The 24144-nt window shown below is 32.0% G+C and overlaps 1 protein-coding gene and 1 pseudogene across 1 annotated transcript; one reads left to right on the forward strand and one right to left on the reverse strand.

Moving 5' to 3' along the window:
• Window positions 1-220: 220 nt before the first annotated feature.
• LOC126728103 (uncharacterized) lies at window positions 221-5723 on the reverse strand. Its single transcript, XM_050433973.1, has 6 exons — window positions 5696-5723; window positions 4120-4214; window positions 3006-3372; window positions 2292-2590; window positions 2087-2165; window positions 221-482 (listed from the first exon to the last, which is right to left on the reverse strand). Exons 1-3 carry the CDS (start codon window positions 5721-5723, stop codon window positions 3163-3165), a joined length of 333 nt encoding a protein of 110 aa, XP_050289930.1. The 3' UTR covers window positions 221-482; window positions 2087-2165; window positions 2292-2590; window positions 3006-3162.
• Window positions 5724-17607: 11884 nt separating this feature from the next.
• LOC126725788 (pentatricopeptide repeat-containing protein At1g80550, mitochondrial-like) lies at window positions 17608-22673 on the forward strand (annotated as a pseudogene).
• The last annotated feature ends 1471 nt before the right edge of the window (window positions 22674-24144 follow it).

Genomic DNA, 24144 nt, shown 5'->3' on the forward strand with positions numbered 1-24144 from the left:
GTGCAGCCGCAAACAATGCAAATATCATAACAGGATGAAACCAATCACAAACTTCAATGAGATACATAAACCCAAGGAACTTCCCTAAAATCCAACCAACAAGTATATTATCAATATAGGGCCCAATTTATTTTCTAGATGAGTTGGGAGTTGGTGCTAATGGTCCATGAAGACTATCTCTTTCCTAAAGTAGCATCAAAATTTCCATTATACATAGGCATTTAAAAAACTTGATTCTCATTAAATCATATATAAATTATAATACACAATATCACATGAACGCAGAGTGTAAAAATCACTTAAGGGGAAAAAACTCACAATCCCATAAAATCCATAGAAGATGCTAATGGTGCAGGAGGAATTACCTCTACTAACGGAGCATCAATATTTTCGGCCTCTTTAGGCATTGCATACAAGTATACAACTTGATTCTCATTAAATCATATATATACAATAGATAGTGTGTATCTTCTCTGGCATATCTGTGATCAAAAGAAGACAATTAGATGATGATAGAAGTTAAAAAAATACCTTATCATTAGTGGAAAATAGCAAACAAGTAATCATGCGCATGCAACACCTTAAACTTTGAATTTAGACCACAAAATATTAGCAAACTAAGAAAACAAAACATGATTTGTAATGAATGTAGAAATTCATATTTTGACAATTACATACATTTCTAAGTAGTATCTTTTCTTAGAAAAGTTCAAAAATATGTGCACCATCCTAGCACAAAGAAGTAGACAAGGGTAAATACAAAAATGACTAAATTTAACAACTCTAAAAAAAAAATCCCACACATTTGAGAAAGAAAAATAGCTCATTGTTGCAATCCAAATGTATAGCATTCTTTTGAGAAAAAAAAAAGAATTTCAAATCCAGAACTGAAATTCCATGTCCCAAAGTAAGTCATTGTAAAATTACAAACCTGTTTATATACTTAATTCAACTATGGTACCAACAGATGTATCTTAAATGCAAAGTGATGATAAAGTGGGCAAGTAAACAACTCTAATTACATATTGCAGGAGGTGGATTCCTTCAGAACTACTAATTCACTTGGGTTAATGACTTATTAAATTTACTTTTAACTAATAACAATAATAACTAAAATAATCAATTTATAGACTTAAACAATTTGACAATACACCGTATATCCCTCCTTCATTTTGAAATACAACATATTAAAATAAATCAAATACCTACTTTTATATTATTTTTTTAGACCAACATGCACTATTCCAATCTTTTCCAACAAGATAAATCAACCAATTCAATTCAGAATGCCCATCTTTAAACTTAAAAATAAATAAATAAATAAATTGACATGAAGAAACCTCAATCCAACCACAAAATTTACCTTAAGCACGATAACTATGTCAAGGTTGGATAGGCAATTGTGAGATTACTACCTCTTTACGTAAAATTTCTCCACAAGCAAATAAAGCACAAGAGTTTCAGGTTTACAAAATTAGATTGAACTTATATCCAAAGTTTAAAAATCACCGCCTGCAAGCGGCATGGCCACCTAAACCAAAATGATTGAAGAGATAAAGAGAAAGAATAATTAAGAGTCTTAGTGTGTTTAAATTAGGGTAAAAAAAGGAGAGAGTTTAGAGACAAAAACAAGATAATTTGCTATCTTTAGAAGGAAAGTGCCATTTCCACCCAAACTAATGATTCTCATTCAATAATTTACACAGGCATCAAATTCCCATTAAATACGCAAGTTGTGAAATTAACTATTCATATGGCACCTAGCATAAGCAAGACAATAAACTAAAACCAAGTTGATGAAAAGATATTGAGTTTAAATCACTAAAAAATGGATTTGCTACAAAAACAATAGAGTTCAATGCATCAAAAGTGCTTATTAGGAATGTGGGGATTTTGCAGATTTCAAATCTATCTGCTGTTATAAGACTATTTTAATTTTTAGGATAGATCACTTGTTCATATTGAGATCAATAGACGCAACACAATAACAAACGAGGTGAGTATGATATTTCATTACCAAAAACACACAACAATTTCATAATCATGTCAATATGTAAATGTAATTTGGATATAGACATGGACATACTAGTTGATGACAAATAACCAAGCCATTGAAGATTCCCATCCATTAGCGTACTCCTTAGAAGTTCTTCATGCTGAAGCATCTACAAAGTTGGTAACAAAACAATGGGCCAAAATCACTCATATAAAAAAAGATCATGAAAAAGTAAATAATCAATTCAGTAAAGTCTTTAATTTTTTTTTTTAAACGACAATTACTTTAAGCGTACCAGGTCACTAATACCCACAACAGGAGGGACTGAAACAACAAAGATTTGATCCTTTAAGAAACCTTCAGCGGTTGGTAAATGGGGATACCGACGAGATGACACTGAAATTGATGCACATAACAAAACATATTGACCCAGCCTGTTTTTCTCCTCAAATAACAAGCCCTACACAGCACCCAATTCCATTCTAATTATAATCAAACAAAGAAACATGTTGACCCCATAAAATCATAGCTGGCACAAAAAACTAACACCAACTTTTCATGACTTACCCTATGAGAACTTGGAGGATGTTGTTGCTAATTAAAGCAAGAGACAGGAGAGAGATTATTATATAGAACCATAATAATAATAACTAATGAAGTAGTGGTGCAGAGAAGATAAGAATTAAGTGAATTCATCATGGTCATGAAAGAATATCATGTCACCATGAAGTCATGCATGCCTAATCAAAGCAAGAAAACTAGAAACTATAATAAAAGCCCAAGTGCTTGTCCTGCTGAAACCACCACAGAAGCAACCAGACCCAGATCGAGTGAGATATGAAGTTATGACTCTTCAAATTTTATTTTTTCTCTCTTTTCAATGGATGACAATAGTATTATAATATATTGAGAGTGTAGGTTGTAGGTAGCTGTCGTTTCATACTTGAATTTAAATGAATTGCATTAAAAAAAAAAAAGTTTCATTCTCGATATAGCAAAGCAATAATACCTGTCTAGTGCCTAAAATATGGCATTGACGAGAAAAAGTAAACTTTTAACCTTGGAATGCCCTAGTACAGTAGTCACCTATTGGGCAATTAAAAAAAAAAAATGAAGCATGTTAGACAGAAAAGGGAAACCAAGCAAAACTTGCAAAAAAATAAAGCTTAAAGATCTTTCCAGACATTAAAATCAGTAGATGAGTTGCTATAATTTACAATACTGTCTTGGCACCCAATAAAGTATGAACTTCGAATTGGATCCACATTTACTAAAGCATGGGCAGTTCCGCTTGGGCTAGCTGCAACAGCAATCTCGTCTGCATCAATTATCACTTCAGCGCAACCTTTACCAACTACTTGGTAGTTCTCCAACTGCAAATAGTTCACAAATGAAAATTAAATAATTAATTTTTTTTTTTTTTTTAAAGTCGAAGGAATATGAAAACATCATATAAGATTCATCAAATTATATTATTAAACTTGAAATATTTACATTCAGATAATGTATAACACCCTCACTGTGATACATAAAAACCAAATCAGTCTTTTGCCAATCACTAGTGAAATATCACAGACTGGATCCCATATTCCAGTACAGTGATTTAAATAACTTATCTGTCACTCTGTTACTTTTAATATAAAATGTCTCCTAGAGAAGTAGGCATAATACAATAGCGATTCCAATTGGTAATAGCATAATGATACACGTACACAATGAGTAAAAGAGACAACAATTTTTAAAAAGGGTAAATACAACTTCCACTGGAGTCAACTAGTATGTTTTGTCTCACCACTAGAACTTTTTGATTTTTGGTAATTACATAACTCAGAACTCATTAGACAAGTTTCCATCCACAAGAAACAGAAGTTAGGATAGCATCTTAATATGCCAAACAGTAATATTTGATTAAAAAATAGAATGAGAATTACTTAACTTCTCACTCTTCCATTATGTGCCATTCATTGCTCCTGCAAACCTTTTCTGCCAATTTTATTTTCTTTTTTTTCCCCCATTAATGCACTAAGTATTGAATTAAATTTCTTGGCATGATAAATAACACATCCAAACAATTAGTATGGCCTACATCCACAGAATCAAGCTGCTATGATATTTCCATTATGATATTTTGTTTTAGCACCCCAAATGACAAGTGTCTCATTACAAGTATGATGTCTGTGATTTCCCCTTAAAGCACCAGGTCGAATTTCTAAAAGTCCTTAAGCCCATACAATATGCTTCACAGTTTACATCATACACAATTTATCAACTTATCCAAAAGGATCAAAATATAACTATTTTGCAAAAGTTTTATATATAGCTTGATATTTAGTTATATATAAGTTGATAAACCTAACAAAACAAGTTCATGAAGACATAAATGATGTGAAAAAAAAAATTAATCATATTTCTACAAAAACCAAACATTTTAAATTAATTATAAACAATAAATTCAAAAGGCTTGGCCTTTAATGATTTGGATTATGCTTACATATTTAAAAACAAAGGATACTAATGAACTGAAAAGGTTATATTAGCAACATCTATCTAATTTTTGTAAAAAATGCTAACAACTCAACACAATCATAAGATGATGATTAGATGAAGTTATAAAATCTGAAACCAAATTTAAAATTATAAATATATGCTTAACCATTGTGATCAATTCTAACAAACAAACACAACCATAAGGCTATGTTATGAAACTTGCAACTATTTAGAAAAAGAAAATACTCATTCACAGCAAATTCTCATAAATAAGCTACAACAGATCATGAATGGTAAAGTAAGCCTCATCTGTTTGCACAAAAATAATTTTGAAGTTCTAAAATACAATTTATAAAATAATAATAATAATTTAAACAAAACAAAAAAAAAAAAGAGCAATTTCTACCCTATAGTACCGATCATGATACAATTACTTCACCTGGTAAATTTAAATTTCCAAAAATAATTTTTTTTAATAAAAAAATTATCAAATATATATACACAAATATATTAAATTCCAGCTGTTTAAAGCAACAACCTCTACAAATTTCAAAATAAAATAAGCAGTATCGTATATACAATTATATATCAGAATTAACAATCTGAAATTAAAATTTTTAAAAATAAATAAAAATACCGTCGAAGAGGATCGGAGGCTTGGGAATCTTGGTGATGATGATGAAGATGATAAACGTGATAATTGCAGTAGTGGCGTCGATGAGAGGTCTGATCGGAACATAGATCGGGGCTACCGCGGCCCACCTGAGACAACCTCCGGTTGTGGAAGAGCTCCGATGCGCTCATCATCAGTATACTCATACACTATCTAATCTATTTTAGCATAAAAGTAACTGGGTATTTTTACTTAAAATGAACCTGGGTATTTTTATCTCTTCCTCAATTAGCACAAACGCCTCCTGGCTACGAGACCTAGTTGATGATTTCGAGTTGGAAGAAGAATCGTTGACTGAGTTCTTTTGAGTAAGAAATGAGGAGGGATCCAGAGGTAGTTCCAGATTTCAGAGTAAGAGGAAAAGGAAGAGGAAATGACAGTAGCGTCTCTTGAAGAGAAAAAAAAATTTTGGGGAGGGCAACAGCTCTAGAGGAAGAGAAAAGAATTTGGGGAAGGGGACGGCTAGGAGAAAAAAAAAAACAATTGCTAGGGTTTTAAAATCTGAAATTAGAGTTTTAAAATTATTAAATAATTTTTACCAAAGTCAAGTCTCGAAATAGAGACCATTTCGGCAAAACACGTTCAGCACACCACTGAGCTATTGATGGTCGAAACGTTAGATTCATATAAATAATTATATTTATTTATTAATTATACATAATAAATTATACGTATTTTATTATATTATAATATAATAAATTATACGTATTTTATTACTATTTAAATAAATATAATTTAAAAGGTATAATTATTTTTATATAAATAATTATAATAAATATATATATATATATATATATTATCACACAACAAAAATTATTACGCGTTCTATCTTATTAAAAATTTAAAAAAAAATGATCATAGTTATTATATATTAAATTTATATAAGAATTTTAATATGTGACTAACTCCATTTACTTTTTCCATCAAAAAAATAAAATTACATTTACTTAAATATATATATATATATATATATAACTAATTGGATGGTCAGATTGAGATAACATAACCATACAAGTACAAAAAAAATGTCCATCACATGCCATTCTTAAATTTGAAATATAACCGATGGATTTGAAGAGTGTAATGAAAGGTTAATCTAACGGTAGATTTGTCAAAATTCACTTCGAATTAAGAAATATAGGGTTGGGTTCAAGTTACACTTGATGTTACTCTAAAAAATGTTACACCAACCAATAACTTATTTTTGAATTCATATTTGGAAAATCCAACCGTTGGATCACATGTTCTATATGTTCTTAACATGCATACCAATTTTTAAACCAATCGGGTGTAATTTACCATTTGATCTTTAAACTCATCTTTTATACGTTATTTTAAACGACAAAAACTTGAATTTAAAAAATTAATTGATGACATGGCTATTAATCTTTGATCAACTTGAAATTTTGTAAGTATGAAAAATATATGAAGATAATGTAATCTAACGGTAGATTTATAAAAATTCACATCGAATTAAAAAATATAGGGTAGGGTTCAAGTTACACTTGAAGTAACTCAAAAAAATGTTACACTAACCAATAACTTATTGTTGAATTCATATTTTGAAAATCCAACCGTTGGATTATATGTTCTATATATTCTTAACATACTTGTCAATTTTCATGCCAATCGGATGTAATTTACCATTTGACATTTAAACTCGTTTTTTATGCGTTATTTTAAACTACAAAATCTTGTATTTAAACAATTGTTTGATGACATGGCTATTAATCTTTGATCAACTTAAAATTTTTTAAGCATGAAAAATATATGAAGATAATGTAATCTAACGGTAGATTTGTTAAAATTCACATCAAATTAAAAAATATAGGGTTGGGTTCAAGTTACACTTGATGTAACTCTAAAAAATGTTACACCAACCAATAACTTATTGTTGAATTTATATTTTGAAAATCCAACCGTTGGATTACTTGTTCTATATATTCTTAACACGCATGCCAATTTTCATGCCAATCAGGTGTAATTTACCATTTGATCTTTAAACTCATCTTTTATGTGTTTTTTTAAACTACAAAAACTTGTATTTAAACAGTTGATTGATGACATGGCTATTAATCTTTGATCACCTTGAAATTTTGTAAGCATGAAAAATAAGTGAAAATAATGTTATCTAACGGTAGATTTGTCAAAATCTCACATTGAATTAAAAAATATAGGGTTGGGTTCAAGTTACGCTTAATGTAACTCTAAAAAATGTTACACCAACCAATACCTTATTGTTGAATTCATATTTTGAAAATACAACTGTTGGATCACATTTTCTATATGTTTTTAACGTGCATGCCAATTTTCATGCCAATCGGATGTAATTTACCATTCGATATTTAAACTCATCTTTTATGTGTTATTTTAAACTACAAAAACTTGAATTTAAACAATTGATTGATGACATGACTATTAATCTTTGATCCCCTTGAAATTTTGTACGCGTAAAAAATATATGAAGATAATGTAATCTAACGGTAGATTTGTCAAAATTCACATTGAATTAAGAAATATAGCCTTGGGTTCAAGTTACACCTGATGTAACTCTAAAAAATATTACACCAACCAATAACTTATTGTTGAATCCATATTTTGAAAATCCAACCGTTGGATCACATTTTCCATATGTTTTTAACATGCATGCCAATTTTCTTGCCAATTGGATGTAATTTACCCTTTGATCTGTAAACTCATCTTTTATGCGTTATTTTAAACTACGAAAACTTGAATTTAAACAATTGATTGATGATATGGCTATTAATCTTTGATCATCTTTAAATTTTTTAAGCATGAAAAACATATGAAGATAATGTAATCTAACGGTAGATTTGTCAAAATTCACATTGAATTAAGAAATATAGGGTTAGTTCAAGTTACACTTGATGTATCTCTAAAAAATATTACACCAACCAATAACTTATTTTTGAATTCATATTTTGAAAATCCAACCGTTGGATCACATTTTATATTTGTTCTTAACATGCATGTCAATTTTTATGCCAATCGGGTGTAATTTACCATTTGATCTTTAAACTCATCTTTTATGTATTATTTTAAATTACAAAAACTTGAATTTAAACAATTGATTGATGACATAATTATTAATCTTTGATCACCTTGAAATTTTGTACGCGTAAAAAATATATGAAGATAATGTAATCTATCGGTAGATTTGTCAAAATTCACTTCGAATTAAGAAATATAGTCTTGGGTTCAAGTTACACTTGATGTAACTCTAAAAAATATTACACCAACCAATAACTTATTGTTGAATTCATATTTTGAAAATCCAACCGATGGATCACATTTTCTATATGTTCTTAACATGTATACCAATTTTCATGCCAATCGGGTGTAATTTACCATTTGATCTTTAAACTCATCTTTTATGCGTTATTTTAAACTACGAAAACTTGAATTTAAACAATTGATTGATGACATGGCTATAAATCTCTGATCACATTGAAATTTTGTAAGCATGAAAAATATATGAAGATAATGTAATCTAAAGATAGATTTGTTAAAATTCATATCAAATTAAAAAATATAGTGTTGGGTTCAAGTTACACTTGATGTAACTCTAAAAAATGTCACACCAACCAATAACTTATTGTTGAATTCATATTTTGAAAATCCAACCGTTGGATCACATTTTCTATATGTTTTTAACATGCATGCCAATTTTCTTGCCAATTGGATGTAATTTACCCTTTGATCTTGAAACTCATATTTTATGCGTTATTTTATACTACAAAAACTTGAATTTAAACAATTGATTGATGACAAGGCTATTAATCTTTGATCACGTTGAAATTTTTTAACAATGAAAAATATATGAAGATAATGTAATCTAACGGTAGATTTGTCAAAATTCACATCAAATTAAAAAATATAGGGCTGGGTTCAAGTTACACTTGATGTAACTCTAAAAAATGTTACACCAACCAATTACTTATTGTTGAATTTACTTTTTGAAAATCTAACCGTTGGATCACATTTTCTATTTTTTTTTAACATGCATGCTAATTTTCATGCCAATCAAGTGTAATTTACCATTTGATCTTTAAACTCATCTTTTATGCGTTATTTTAAATTACAAAAACTTAAATTTAAATAATTGATTGATGACATGACTATTAATCTTTGATCACCTTGAAATTTTGTATGCTTGAAAAATATATGAAGACAATGTAATCTAACGGTAGATTTGTCAAAATTCACATTGAATTAAGAAATATAGGGTTGGATTCAAGTTACACTTGATGTAACTCTAAAAAATATTACATCAACCAATAACTTATAGTTGAATTCATATTTTTAAAATCCAACCGTTGGATCACATTTTATATTTTTTCTTAACATGCATGTCAATTTTCATGCCAATCGGGTGTAATTTACCATTTGATCTTTAAACTCATTTTTTATGCGTTATTTTAAATTACAAAAACTTGAATCTAAACAATTGATTGATGACATAACTATTAATCTTTGATCACCTTGAAATTTTATATGCGTAAAAAATATATGAAGATAATGTAATCTAACGGTAGATTTGTCAAAATTCACATCGAATTAAGAAATATAGCATTGGGTTCAAGTTACACTTGATATAATTCTAAAAAATGTTACACCAACCAATAACTTATTGTTGAGTTCATATTTTGAAAATCCAACCGTTAGATCACATTTTCTATTTGTTTTTAACATGCATGCCAATTTTCATGCCAATTGGCCGCAATAGCTAAGCTGAATGCCGCTAAAACAGGTCTATTGCGGCGGGTATATAGAACGCCGCAATAGATCTCATGTACATCGGCGGGCCAAAAATGAGCCGCAATAGGTGACATATAGCGGCGGTTTTTGCACCCGCCGCAATAGGCCCGCCGCAATAGCTCAGTTTTCTTGTAGTGTATACTATAGGCGTTCTAGATTAAGATTGGGAAGCCAAAGGTTGAGTTCCAATTCCTTAATTGTTTATTGGATTTGTCCAGTATACATGAGCAAACATCTTAACTTCTATTCAAGAACTTAAATTTTGGTCAAAGAGAGCACACTTGAATATCTAATAACTAATGTGGTTCAAATAACTTAACTAATAAAGTTGTTCTTTTCCGTCAAATTAAAGATTTGAAATTCTAACTTCGCTTACACTATAAACCGATTAGTGTCTTGATCTAATTATAAATAACAATCAATCAATCTCTTGTTATCAAATCCTTAAGATTCAAATCCCGCCTATACCATAAAATAATTAGTGTCTTAATCTATTTTCACATACATGGTGTAGAATTGTTTAATTGTCTTAATAATTAGTGTCTTGCTAACTAATGTATTTCCTAAAATGTTTAATAAAGTTTGAGCAGAATTGTTGATCACGAGAGCTATTATAAACAAGGTGATTGTCGAGGGGATAAACACCTTGGGGAGCTTCCTTAAGTAATTAATATAACATATAGAGACACACTTTAATCCAAAAGGCCTAAGCCCAATGGGTATGTGCTCAATTATGTTATATTAACCACTCATTCTTCTCATCTTTATTCAATGTGGGACTTCACTCACACGTGTAACCCAACAATCTCCCCCTCACGTGTGAGTCTTTGCTTCTCTGTGGGCTTCAAGATCTCTCTATGGGTCATGAACAAGTCCTACTCACTCCCCCTTGCCTAATGGGCTTTTCACTTCATCAATGCATCATCCATGAGTCTCTCGTACGCCATCCATGGGAACCACGTGTCAACCCCGCACGCACATCCATGGGAACCCCGCACGTCCATGTCCATGGGAACCTTGCATCACACCATTATTTAGCACCATTAGCAATATTCATTTGTTGGGCTCTTTTTTTTTCTTCTCCAAGATCTTTGTATGTGGGCCGTTTAGGCTTTTTCTTTAATTTCCCCGTTGGGTAGGGACCATGAACACCTCACCACCTTCGCCGCACACCACCATGGGCTCTGATACCACTTGTCGGGGGATAAACACCTTAGGAAGCTTCCTTGAGTGATTAATATAACATATAGAGACACACTTTAACCCAAAAGGCCTAAGCCCCGTTGGGTATGTGCTCAATTATGTTATATTAACCACTCATTCTTCTCATCTTTATTCAATGTGGGACTTCACTCATACGTGTAACCCAACAGTGACAACCTTATTATTATTATTATTATTATTATTTTGCTAGTAAAAGAACCTTGAATTTTAGTATTGTGGATTGTGAGAGCTCTTTTAACAAAGTAAATGGATTTGACTAGTAGATTTGATAGAATTTCATTATCACTGCTTCCCAACTTAGTTTAAACAGATCGAACCAAATTCATAGGACCAGTTAGCCAAATTCTGGACGTCTATATGGCATATCTTAATATCTGTATGTCATGATATAGGATCAGTTTTATTTTTATACTCGTGATCAAAATATATATTGATGGTACCTCTTGACATTACAGTATTGCGGCCCCTCAAAGCTACAGTAATGGTTCAATTTAAAGAAATCTGAAAGTATATGAAAAACTGAGATTTTGTATGAAAATGATTATCCTAAGATAGGAGAGTTGATCAAATTCTAGAAAAAACTACTTGGAACGTGACTTATTTCAATTAACAATGTAGTTATTACATTTAGTTTATATATATTTTTAAAGAATTTCTTATCATGTAATAACTAATAAGAGTTTGGGTTTTGGTGCTATGATAAGTGCATGTCTTCACAAAAAACAATCAACAAATTGTAGGTTTGAGTTCAAGGATTAACTTTTCCTAAAACAATTGAGAGTACGGCAGCCTATCAATTACCCCTCACAGATTTTGCAAAAATGAGAATTTTACATACTGTGTATGACTTTTTTTCTTATTTTATGAGCATGGTCAAGAAGCATTATTTTGAGATTATTCTAGATGAGAATTTAATTTGAAAAATATGGCTTTTAACTTTATTTATAAAGGTGATAAATGGTAGTAAGGGGTTATTGGTTATATAAATCAAAATCTCAAGAGGTGGAGTGTCATTAATAGCAATATGGGTGGTTTTTGACATTTTCCTGATGAGGGAAATTATTGTGATTTACCTTAAATAAAGAAATTATTTTCTTTTTCATCGTCACATGATTTTAAATTTTAAATGACATAATATTATTGTATTCAAAAAATAAAATCTTTATAATGAAGTAGAACATATTTTGTACTTCACATTTTTGAAGAAAAAAATAAGAAGAAAAGAAATGATTGACCCCACTTCAAAATCAATTTTCTTCATCCATTAATATAATTTCCATCAGTTAACTATAAATAAATAAATAAAATCATTTTTTGACACCCAAATTTAAAATGGTGGGGTCACAAGAGATGACAATGATGTTATGATGTCAAATTAAACCAATGAATATTCAATTTTCCTTAGACCTAGCAAACAAGTAGAGACATGCAATTGGAAGCACCTCTATTTTTTTAAGGCAGAAATGCACTTTTTATCACTACATTTGGGTTGATTTTCATTTTGTTCCTTACTTTTTAGACGCACCTACTTTAGTCCTAAAAATTGAAAGCCATTTCCATTTTGATCACTGCCGTCATCCAACTAACGGGAAAATCCTACGTGGCACCCACCACCACCACCACCAAGCCACCAAGTCGGGTTTCAAATGTTTTTTTGTTATGATCCTAATGTCCCACATAGATTAAGGCTTAGTTTGGATTTGGCTGAAAACCAGCGCGTTTGCGTCTGCGTTTTCCCCATTTTTTTTTTCACTCGTTTTTGAGAGTTGCGGCTACTGTTCATGCACTGTTCAATGAACAATAGCCGCAAAGTGACTTTTCTAATTTTTTTTCAACCAATCACAGCACATAGTGTACTGTTTACGGACCCACAAATTTCATTTTTTAGCAACTTTTTCATTAAAAATGGGTCCCACGATACTATTCACACATTTAAAAATTATTTTGCTACAGTGTTTTTTAGTTTTCAGTTTCAGTTTTCAGTTTTCAGCTGTATCCAAACGGACCCTAAGCATAAGTTTAACCATGTGTTTATAAGCTCTTGGACACCCTCCCCTTGCAAGCTGCTGTTTAGTAGTGCTACTTCCTTCATAGAGTGGATGCGTCATGAGCATGGTTTCCCTTTCACCTACAAATATATTTATTCTAGCTTTGACCTTCCAATCCAATTATATGAGGTTTTTTTATAATAAAAAAAAAATGGTTCAAGTATAACTGTGTATAGAAAAAAAAAAATTAAAACTGTACAAGAGAAAATATGTTAAATAACCAAAAGAAAAAGTTGTTTGCAAACACTAAAGGGACTTAATACCATATAAATAGAAGAATATAATGAATCCCTCTTACATATTCCCCTTTCCTTTTTTCCCCTTCATAGAGTGGATGCGTCATGAGCATGGTTTCCCTTTTACCTACAAATATATTTATTCTAGCTTTGACCTTCCAATCCAATTATATGAGGTTTTTTTTTAAAAAAAATGGTTCAAGTATAACTGTGTATAGAAAAAAAAAATTAAAACTGTACAAGAGAAAATATGTTAAATAACCAAAAGAAAAGGTTGTTTGCAAACACTAAAGGGACTTAATACAATATAAATAGAAGAATATAATGAATCCCTCTTACATATTCCCCTTTTCTTTTTTCCCCTTTGTTAGTTGTAGAGTGTATATTCATGCCATCCATATATAAGACAGTGGAGTTGATGGAAAAATTACATGTTTGTATCACATACAAAACATATGTAGTAGAAAACTAATGGATCTACTTCATTCGCAATTGATAACATATGCTATATAAATTTCAGAATATAAGAATAAGAGAGTGTACCTTGGTGTGGTGAATTTCAAAAACCAAAAATATGAAGTTCTTGAGAACACTTTTAATCTTCACTTCAATTTCACTTGATGCTTGAGAAGTGTGGTCTCTCAATCAGTTATATGTGTATGTTCAAGAGAGAATGAAAAGAGTGTCCAACACTCACATACAAACCATTTTATGTCACCTTGCAAAATTCTGTATGTTTCTCTCATTATAACTGATTATCTAATTGGGCTAGCTTTTTGGGCCTTTCCAATTGGGTTTTAGTATGTGGCTTAGAGTGAGACCAAAAGGGAACAAATAAGACACTAGCTCCAATAGGCCTTGGGCTTTTCTGTCAACTCTTGACAAGTCCAAAGTTACTATTAATTATATTTAATACCATTATATAAATATAATTGCACTCTAGGCCTTATTAATAAATTATATCTCAATACTTTATTGTACATGCAACCCCTTCATAAAATATTTGCAGTAATACAAAGTCATGAATAAAGACTGCCACTTTGTAAATTACTACATCTTAATTCTTGAGTATTCGGTTTAATTTTTTTAAAGTTATTTATCATATATTTATGAAATCCAATTTCATAAATATATACTTTAGTAACTCTTTACTAAAATGGTTAGGCCTAACTCTCTGAATAACCGAACCTATTAAACTTATTTCAAGGGAATATTTTATATCTCCGTTAAGAGACTATGAATTCCATCTAGAGAATATATGTTCCATCAACACTAAAGGTGGCTGCCCAACATACTGAGATTTTGACCGTTACTTTAGATCTCACTCCTGATATATCAAAGCAATCTACACTCTATGATCAGGTCCATTATTCTCTCAGGATTAAGATTTCATGTAAATAGAAGTCGTGAGATTTATTATTCATTTGACAGTCGTTAGGAGAATAATAAATCTCACAGCGGTCCTGTTCAATATGTTTTAACTCTTAAAACATATAAACATATCAACTAGAAGTCTCCACTTCTATGATCAAGACAAATCATCTTAGTTGATATGTTATAGTTTTCGTAGATGAAATGCCCAATTTCATCACCGACTACGAACTAAAATTATGAGTTTAAAAAGAACTTGTAATTTATATTTTCTGTGACTTTTCACATAAATCACATTCTGTGCATCTCATAGATTATATGATAATGTCAAAATATTCATGTTATCATCATTTTAGATAATAATAAAACAACTTTATTAATCACAACATTAAGTCATGCATAACATCATACATAATAACATACATAGCATCATACAATAGGATTTTAAGACACTAATCCTAACAAGAGTAACTTTGGTTGGCTTTCATAATATGGAGTATAACTATATAATGATAGGAAGAAATAAGGCTTTTTTTTTTTTTTTTTTTGAGAGAGAGAATTTCAACTTATGACGTCTACTCCTAATGATGGCCATTTATCATCAGACCAAAACACCAATCAGTTTTTGGTGTAGGTTGTTTTTCTTTTTGGCAAGTGTGTTTGAAATATCTTATATATCCTATATTTTATTGGGAAAAATTTGTTGCACACAGTGTAATACATAATACCGTATTTTATCTGTATTTTAATGGAATAGTGCATTTTAATGGAACAAAGATAAAATTCAGAAAATATTTTGATAGTGGAATGGAACCAACCATTCATCCAAACTCCAAAGAATTTTGAGGAGGAATCGTCATCTTTGGTTGCACTGAGAATAGAAAGAACTGATAAAGTGTAAAGAATTATGCTGTGTTTGTTTCAACAAAAGGATTTGTTTGGTTGGGAGAATAAAATATATGTGCTTTGAAGAGACAAAGAATGAAAAGATAAAAGAGTAAATTACTAAAATACTTTTATTATTCAAAGTAGAAGAACGAAAAAATGGGTATAATTTTGTACTTTTCTTCTCAATGCCATTTTCTTTCATATTTTTATCCAATTTGGGGGAAAAAATGGTGGTCCAGGTGGAAAACTGTATCCATGTGAATAAAGAACATTGCCTTGGACCTAGGTGAGAAGTCTGCTTAGTTTTTCAAATGAGTGCCTCATTACTCATCAGTTTGTATTTCATATATTCAATTTTACTTTTTTTTTTTTTTTTTTTTTTTGTTCTGTGATCAACTCATGATAACGGAGTTAATCAAGTTGAACCCAGAGAATTCTTAATTTTGAATTCGAGTCCTAGCAACCATGAAATTGGAATGGCTAGCGTTAGTTACAATTCTACAATCGAAAAACTTTTAACTTTCTTGAGGAAATTCTATAATAGAACCTCCGATCTCAATCTAATGACATGAAACTTGACAAGTTAAAGAGATTTTTTTTTTTTTTTTTTTGAGAAGAAGTTAAAGTGAAACTTAAACTTTAAGTTTCATGCTAATGTTTAAATGTATATGGTCTTATCTTAATTATATTTCCACAATTGCTAATTTATGATGGGAATCTTTTAGCTAACTCCACAGTCAATCTTTCGAACACAAGCTGCGCCTTCCAAATGTAAGCTACGTCTTCCGAATGTAAGCTACGTCTTCCAAAAATACTAACTTGTTAGAAGTGGAAGACTCAATGTAGCAAATGCAACATATCGCGTCTACTCCAATAAGTCATCCATCACATACAAGAACGGACGAATAAGCACTTGCGAGCTTGACTTTGTTACCAGTCCGTCACCTCAATAGGCAGAAAGGTGAAGATGGGCATATGAAACCTACACTACAACACTCGCATAGTAGCTATCACCTAAGACTCTCCTACATTCATGCAATTGCCGGCAAAGGGATAACTCGCATCTCCTATGTACAAATCAGTTGTGGGATAACTCCCACCTCCTACAAGTAAATTGAGGGATAACCCAAAATCCCTACAATTCAGCTAAGGTGGTCATTCACAGACCCCTATATAAATATCGGGACGCCCCAATTTCAAGGTACGTGAAAAACACATTTCTCAAGCTCTTTCTTTCGAGTTCAATGAGATAAATGTGAGTTTCTGACTTGATATTCGAAGGATCTTAGGCTGGCACCACAGCTGTGCACTCTGAAGGTGTTTTCAGAGTGCAGGTTTCTTACTGAACGTTTCTTTCTCTTCACCTTTATTTTCATTCTGCAAGTTTCTTACTCTTCACCTTTTATGGAAGACTGCGGGTTTGGGCAACGCGACTTGGACGATTTTAAACGTCATCAATTTATATCAAGTTGAATTACTAAGGTCGATGATATTTCTACTAATGTTATTTGGTATTCAGGTTAAAGTACGAAGCTTATGTCTGGTCATGTATGTTTCTGTTGTATGGCTTAATTTTTGAGGTAAAGAGGGCTGAGGCATGTTTTTCTCTCAGGTACCTTCAAATGGTGGTGAAACTCAGGTTAACAATATTCTATGTGAAGAACATTAGATAATGGTTATGGAATAAACGGTACTATTAGTATGGCTATGTATAAGACTTTGGATGGTAGTATTTTGGTTGTGGAACAATTTTAGTGTAACAGGTCGTCCGACCCAATCCATCTCGTAATCCGATTGACCCAGCCCGTTTCTAGCAGTTTAAAATGACCCAACCCCGATTAACCAGGCCCGTTTGTCATGTCTACCGCGATTTGTTCAAGTTGACTCACGAAGCTTTCAAGGTTTTATATAATCAGCACTCAGCAGAACAAAACTCAAAAACAAGGGAAAAAAAAAATGCTTTGTTCAATCACGAGCAGACGGTTCATCGTTAAGTCACCCATCTCTGTCTTCTTTCCACTTTCTCAATCTTTGTCAACCAAACCCATTTCACTATCCCACACGGATTTCGATTTTCGATCCCACCGCGGTCCACGAAACCCTCTACTCCTACTGCAATGACTGGAAGCGTGCTCTCGATTTCTTCAACTGGGTCCAAACCCAATCCCATTTCCAACACACAACTCATACTTACAATCGTATGCTCGACATTCTACGTAAGTTCTTCGAATTCCAGCTTTCTTGGGACTTAATTTATCGAATGAAAACAAACCCATTTTTCAAACCAGACCATACCACCTTTTGGATTTTGTTTAAGCGATATATATGTGCACATATAGTTACAGAAGCTGTAGGTATTTATGATTCATTAGAAGAGTTTGGTTTGAAGGATAAGATGTTTTTTTGTAATCTTATTGATGCTTTGTGTGAGTACAAGCATGTGGTTGAGGCCTATGATTTGTGTTTTGGGAAGAACAAGAAGTTTGGTTTTGATGCGAAGAATACCAAGATTTATACTTCGCGGGTGGTTTAAGATGGGATGGTGGAGTAAGTGTAGGGAATTTTGGGAAGAGATGGATCAAATGGGTGTTCGTAAAGATTTGCATTCTTATTCGATATATATGGATATAATGTGCAAGAGTGGGAAGCCATGGAAGGCTGTGAAGTTGTATATGGAGATGAAGAAGAAGGGTATAAGGTTGGATGTGGTGGCGTATAATACGGTTATTCATGCTGTTGGTCTTTCGGAGGGTGTGGATTGTTCTGTTCGAGTGTTTAAGGAAATGAGGGACTTCGGTTGTAAGCCTGAGGTTGCGACTTATAATACGATTATAAAGCTGTTTTGTGAAAATGGTAGATATAAGGAGGCTTATGAGTTGCTCGATCGAATGCATAAGAAGGGTTGTTTACTAGATGTTATCACGTTCAATTGCATTTTAGATGTCTTGAGAAGCCCAGAGAGATTCTTAGACTTCTCGATAGAATGATTGAAAGCGGGGTTCGTCCCAGGATGGATACTTATGTGATGCTTTTGAGAAAATTTGGGAGATGGGGGTTTCTTCGACCAGCCTTTATTGTGTGGGAGAAGATGGAGGAAGTTGGGTGTAGTCCAGATGAGTCTGCTTACAATGCTTTGATTGATGCTTTGGTAGATAAAGGAATGGTAGACATGGCACGGAAGTATGATGAAGAGATGTTAGCGAAAGGGCTTTCGGCTAAACCAAGGGAGGAGCTTTGGACAAAGCCTCATGACAGTGATTTATGAGAAGCATATTTATCTGAGGATGAAATTTGTAATTTATTGGTGTGATCTGAAGATACATAGTGCTGACATGCAAAGTGGATATACCTCAAGATCGTGACAAAGACTGCTAGCTGCTACATACTGGTGAAAGAGTTTGCTGCATTAATGGGGGATCTGTTAAGTGTTTGTGATGGGCCCATACTAAAGTGGATGCGCTTTCCCTATCTATACCTTACAAGTGAATGTTAAAAGCTTTTCTGGCTTAAGGATGTTCATATCATCTACACATGCTCGGGTATAAATCTAATCCTTTTTTGCTTAATAGTAATCATTTCTGTATTCCTTCGTAAGTATATTTGATTGGTCAATGAATTCTAAAAACTCAAGTCTTATCTAGACATTTAATGTTTGAGAGACATTTGTTTATTTAAAAAAAAAAAAAAAAAACTTTTATGGATGTGATAAGTAACTTGAAAGTTGAGATGCTTACAAGGAGAAAAATTACTCTTTCAGTGCATGTTGTTATATTGTTAGTAGTTGTGGGGATGTTCTCTACTTATTCTTTTTAAAATACTAGATTCTGTTTTTTATATTATATTTGATTGGTTTTGGAGATGGAGGTTTCAGATTTAACTTAGAGAAAATTTTTCCTTACTAACTTATATACTCTCTTTCTCTCTCTTTTATGTCATATTTAATTAGTTCTAGAGAGGAATGGTTTTTTAGTGAAACTCTCCTTTTGTTCCTTAACTCTCTTTTTCTTTGTAATTAGTTTCTTTCCTCTGTTTTTGCTTTTCTCTCTCTTTTTGTAATCTTTGATACGCTTTGTGCCTCTTTGCATAAAGTATTTTTTTGAATATACGTTTTTCTTACTTATCTTTAAAAAAAAAATTGTCCTTTACTAACTAAATCAAAAATAAGTTTTTGATTTTTTTTTTTGATTTTTTTTTTTTTTTTTTGGGAATGAATGAAATATGAGAAGTTTATTTTTGAACTAAGTGGAGTACTTTAGGCTTCCAATGATATTATTATTGCAAATGAGCTGTAAGTAAACCCACTTTATTCCTTACTATTGAAGCTTCAAATGTATCCTCTCTAGATGAATGTAAATTCTGAAATATCTATTCATGGGTAAATCAATAAAGTTAACTTCTTTTTTTCTTTCCATGCAAAATTTAATGATTGTTCTAGAATCTGATGATTTTGATTGAAAATACTAGAAACTTTTTTAATTTTTTGATAGGTAGAAATTACTAGAAACCGCAGAAGAATAGATTCTTTAAAGTGGCTGTCATACCCGTATGGTCATATCTGATATATATCTATCATAGATATGCCAATATTCATTTTGTATATGTATCTGGCCTGATGATATTTTGGTCTATACCATATTGGAAGAAGATGCAAACTTCCTTTTTTTGCATAGAGCAGCTCTATGTGGAAAAGGGTCTTTGCATGAGGTCCACTCAACACATTTGTCAAAAATCAATAAAGTGAACAATTTCTTTTTTCTTTCCATGAAAAATTTAATGATTGTGTGAGCATCTAATGATTTTGATGGAAGATACTAGAAAGCTAAGAAGAACAGATACTTTAAAGTAGCTGTCATACTTGTATGGCCATATCTGATATACATCTGACACATATATGTCAATATACATATTGTGTGTGTATCTGGCCTGATGATAATTTGGTGTGTATGCCATATTGAAAGACAATGCAAACCACCTTTTTTTGTGTAGAGCAGCTCTATGTGAAAAAGGTGCTTTGCATGAGGTCCACTCAACACATTTGTTAAAAAATAGAACAAAGCCTCTGATTTTGTATCTCTCCCCTAAGATGGAATTGGCAAATGAGGGACCATCATAAGCCAAAGTTAATTTGTTATCACGGATATGATAGGATATGACATGGATGCCTTTAGGAATAAAAATGGACCTTTTTATTTATTTTTATTTTTAAAGGAAAAAGGGTTTTAATTTAAATGTAAACTATGGGTTCTTGTGCTTCAGCCTTCAAAAAGTCAGAAATCTTCAAATAAAAGAATTCTGAGAATGTCAAGCATGGATCATGTGTTCTTTTGTTATCTATAGCATCTATGTTAGTTTCATTATTCTACCTTAAGTTTTTTGATAGGATTATTCTACGTATTATATGCTTTTTGATGTTTCTCATTTATCTTTAAACTAAATATTAGCATAATATGCATTTAAAAATACTTTTTTTTTTTTTTTTTGATAGGTATATTTAAAAATACTTATTTATATATTAATTAGTTAACGTGTCCTTGTTGAGTTACATCGTATACTAGGTTTTCAAGAATTGATGTATTGCTTTGTACCTATCATATCATACTCGTGCCCAATATCTTTACCAGCTAGAAACTCTAAAATCTAAATCAGAATGCAGTTTTGGATCTCAACTTGTAACTTGTTCTAATGCTCGGCATTGGAATTTGTTCACAAATCACTCATTTCCCTCATTCTTGTTTGTCACGAAATTTACAGCAAGTTTTCTTGTTTCTTTTTCAGCTCCTCCCCGCCCTCTGTTGTCTTCACATTTATGTATGGCTATTGAGCTATCCCATTACATTTGGTTTCTCAATTAATGATATCCATCAGTTTTCACAGAAATACCTCTGGACTATACTGCAGGGCTGCCTAATATGTGCATATGTTCCGGGTGTTCTGGAGTGGTGGTTCTTTGGGAGCATCGTCATCTCAATCAAAATCTTTAGCAAATGAATAGCACAAATACCTTAATATGGCTAGGGAAGTCATTTTCAGGTGATCGGCACATATAACCACTAAGCACATAGGCACCCAAAAGCCTGCAAAATTAATGTGCACAAACCCAGTTATAGATAAATGAAGGAGAATCTGGTTGCAGAAAGGAGGATGAAAAGTTATGGTAGCTAGCAGGAAATAGTGATGTGCTGATTAAAATTAAAATCAATTCTATGAAGCTATTTTAATGATGTAGAGGAAGTGTGCTGAATCTTGTACAAGAAAAAGGTTATAATTGAAATAAGCTTTGGTGCTTATGCAAGCAAGCATCTGAAACCATTCCTCATCTTCCTTATGTGCCTCTGTGAAATCAGTTTGGTTGGTCTCTTCTTCTCTGTAAGTTTCAGTAAGCATGTGATTCTCTTGATCTTTCTGCGAATTTGGAGGAATGTAAAAAATAATTTCCCAGGAAAGGAACATGAACAGGACTGTGGGAGAGTTAACAGTAAGATTTTTCCAGTCAAAAGACTCCACAAAGTGTAGGTAGCCTATAGAGCTGTGAAGCTAGTTGGTGAGTTTTATGCAGAAAGTTGGCTCCTAAAGCAGATATTAGTGTGCAAACTTTTAGTTCTAGGAGGAAGCTTCATTGGCAACAACCAGGAATGGGGTTTTCAAAATATTTCTGGAAAATCCTTTGACATCAACACAAGGATTGTTTAGTTGACTGTAGCAGTGGAGGCTGTGGCAGCTAGAGAAGGCATCAGTTTTGTTGAAGGTGGTGCTTGGAAAGTCATTTAAAATCTGAAGACAGGTCCCTTAAGGATGACTCTCAGGTAATTCTAAAGGAATGCATTCTTATGATGAGTTATGCCTGTCTGGTTCACTACTGCCTAGAGAGGTTAAAAAAGTGGAAGCATGCCTAGAAAATGCTCATTTTTGTATTGATGTGCACATTTCAGGATACTCCCTTGATTCAGGGAGCACGAAAACAATTTTATTTAGTTTTAAAAGTCAAATAAAATTGTTTTAAAAGTCAAATTGTATTTTTTACCGTTGGATTTTATTTTAGGTCTGTTTTTTGACAGGGAGATTTTATTTTAGGCCTGTTTTTTGATAGGGAGATTTTATTTTAGATCTTACTAGTTAAAATTATTTGTATTGCATTTAATTTTTTAGAGTCAAGGTTATTTTCATAATTCAATAGTTGGGATTGTCCCCACGTCAAATTGGATTAGCTCTAGTCCTAAAAGTCTATATAAAGGAGCTATTGTACTCCAATTGGATAGTTTGCTTGATTAATAAAAATTTCAATTGGAATGACCTCAAATGGCCTGGTATTGTGGCGCCAACACCACCAGTCTAGCTGCCGCAATACCTTCACCACTTGTAAAACCCTTCTATCCCTTGTTCAGGAACAGGTCCGTTGTGGTTGACCCACCCACCTCCACCCCTTTCAAACCCAGCAACTCATATGAGTTTTGATTGTTGTTGTTGTTTTGACTGGATCTCTTTGTTACTCATTGACAGGAGCTTAGATTTATGGTTTTAGTTGAATCTGTGTAAAAAAAAAAAAAACTACATAGATCTATGGTGACATTGGCTCAAGAAATAGGAGTTTCAAAAGCAATTTTTGAAGTGATGCTTTAACTATGAATCAAGCCATAAACTCTAAAAAGAAGTGAGGTCAATTAATCATATTATTCAAGGCTTTCTAATTTGCCAGTTTCCACTGGAAGATGAAGAGTAGGTGTTTGGAATGGTGTTAATACAAGAAATTGTTGCTGGGGAATTTTGCCATTCTGACATGTTTATTGGGCCTCCTCATCTTGTGAGAAATATACAGCCACAGTACTTTACTTTATTAGTTGGTGTCCTTTTTTTACATAATCTTGGGGTAGGATTAGTGGAGGTTGGGTTGCTTGATTCTAGTAAACTGTTCACTGCAATTATATTGTGTGTGGTTCTGGGATCCAGCAAATACTTTGTCATGATATATCTTCAAATTTCAATGATCAAACCATTGCTTTCCAGGGATACTGGTTTTATACTTTTATGTTCTTAGACCCTGAGTGGCTGATTTGCATATAAAAGGCAGCATTTTTTTATTATATAAAATTTTGTTATTCTTTGCATTTATAAAACTATCTTTTTGTTTGTTAAATATGAAAGGTTGTAAGAAACCTATTAGAGTATATATTCAACTTTTATGCTTGTTTTTGTAGTTTAATTTAGTAGCAACTGAGTTTTGGAATCACAGTCCATGTATTGGCTTTTGCAGTTGTAGTTTAGATTTTAAAGAAATGACGTGGACCCATATATATTGAAGTACGATCTGAGTCAGTGTGAGAAGTCTGCATATCAGCCACTCAATAAGAATCAGTAGTTGAGAAGAATTGGACAATGTGTAGTCTCTTTCTCTGGGGAGGATCATCCACTTTGTGATTTCCGTTCCCTCTATGGTGCATTGTGGTT

Source organism: Quercus robur, chromosome 5 (assembly GCF_932294415.1).
Source record: "Quercus robur chromosome 5, dhQueRobu3.1, whole genome shotgun sequence".
NCBI lineage: Eukaryota > Viridiplantae > Streptophyta > Magnoliopsida > Fagales > Fagaceae > Quercus > Quercus robur.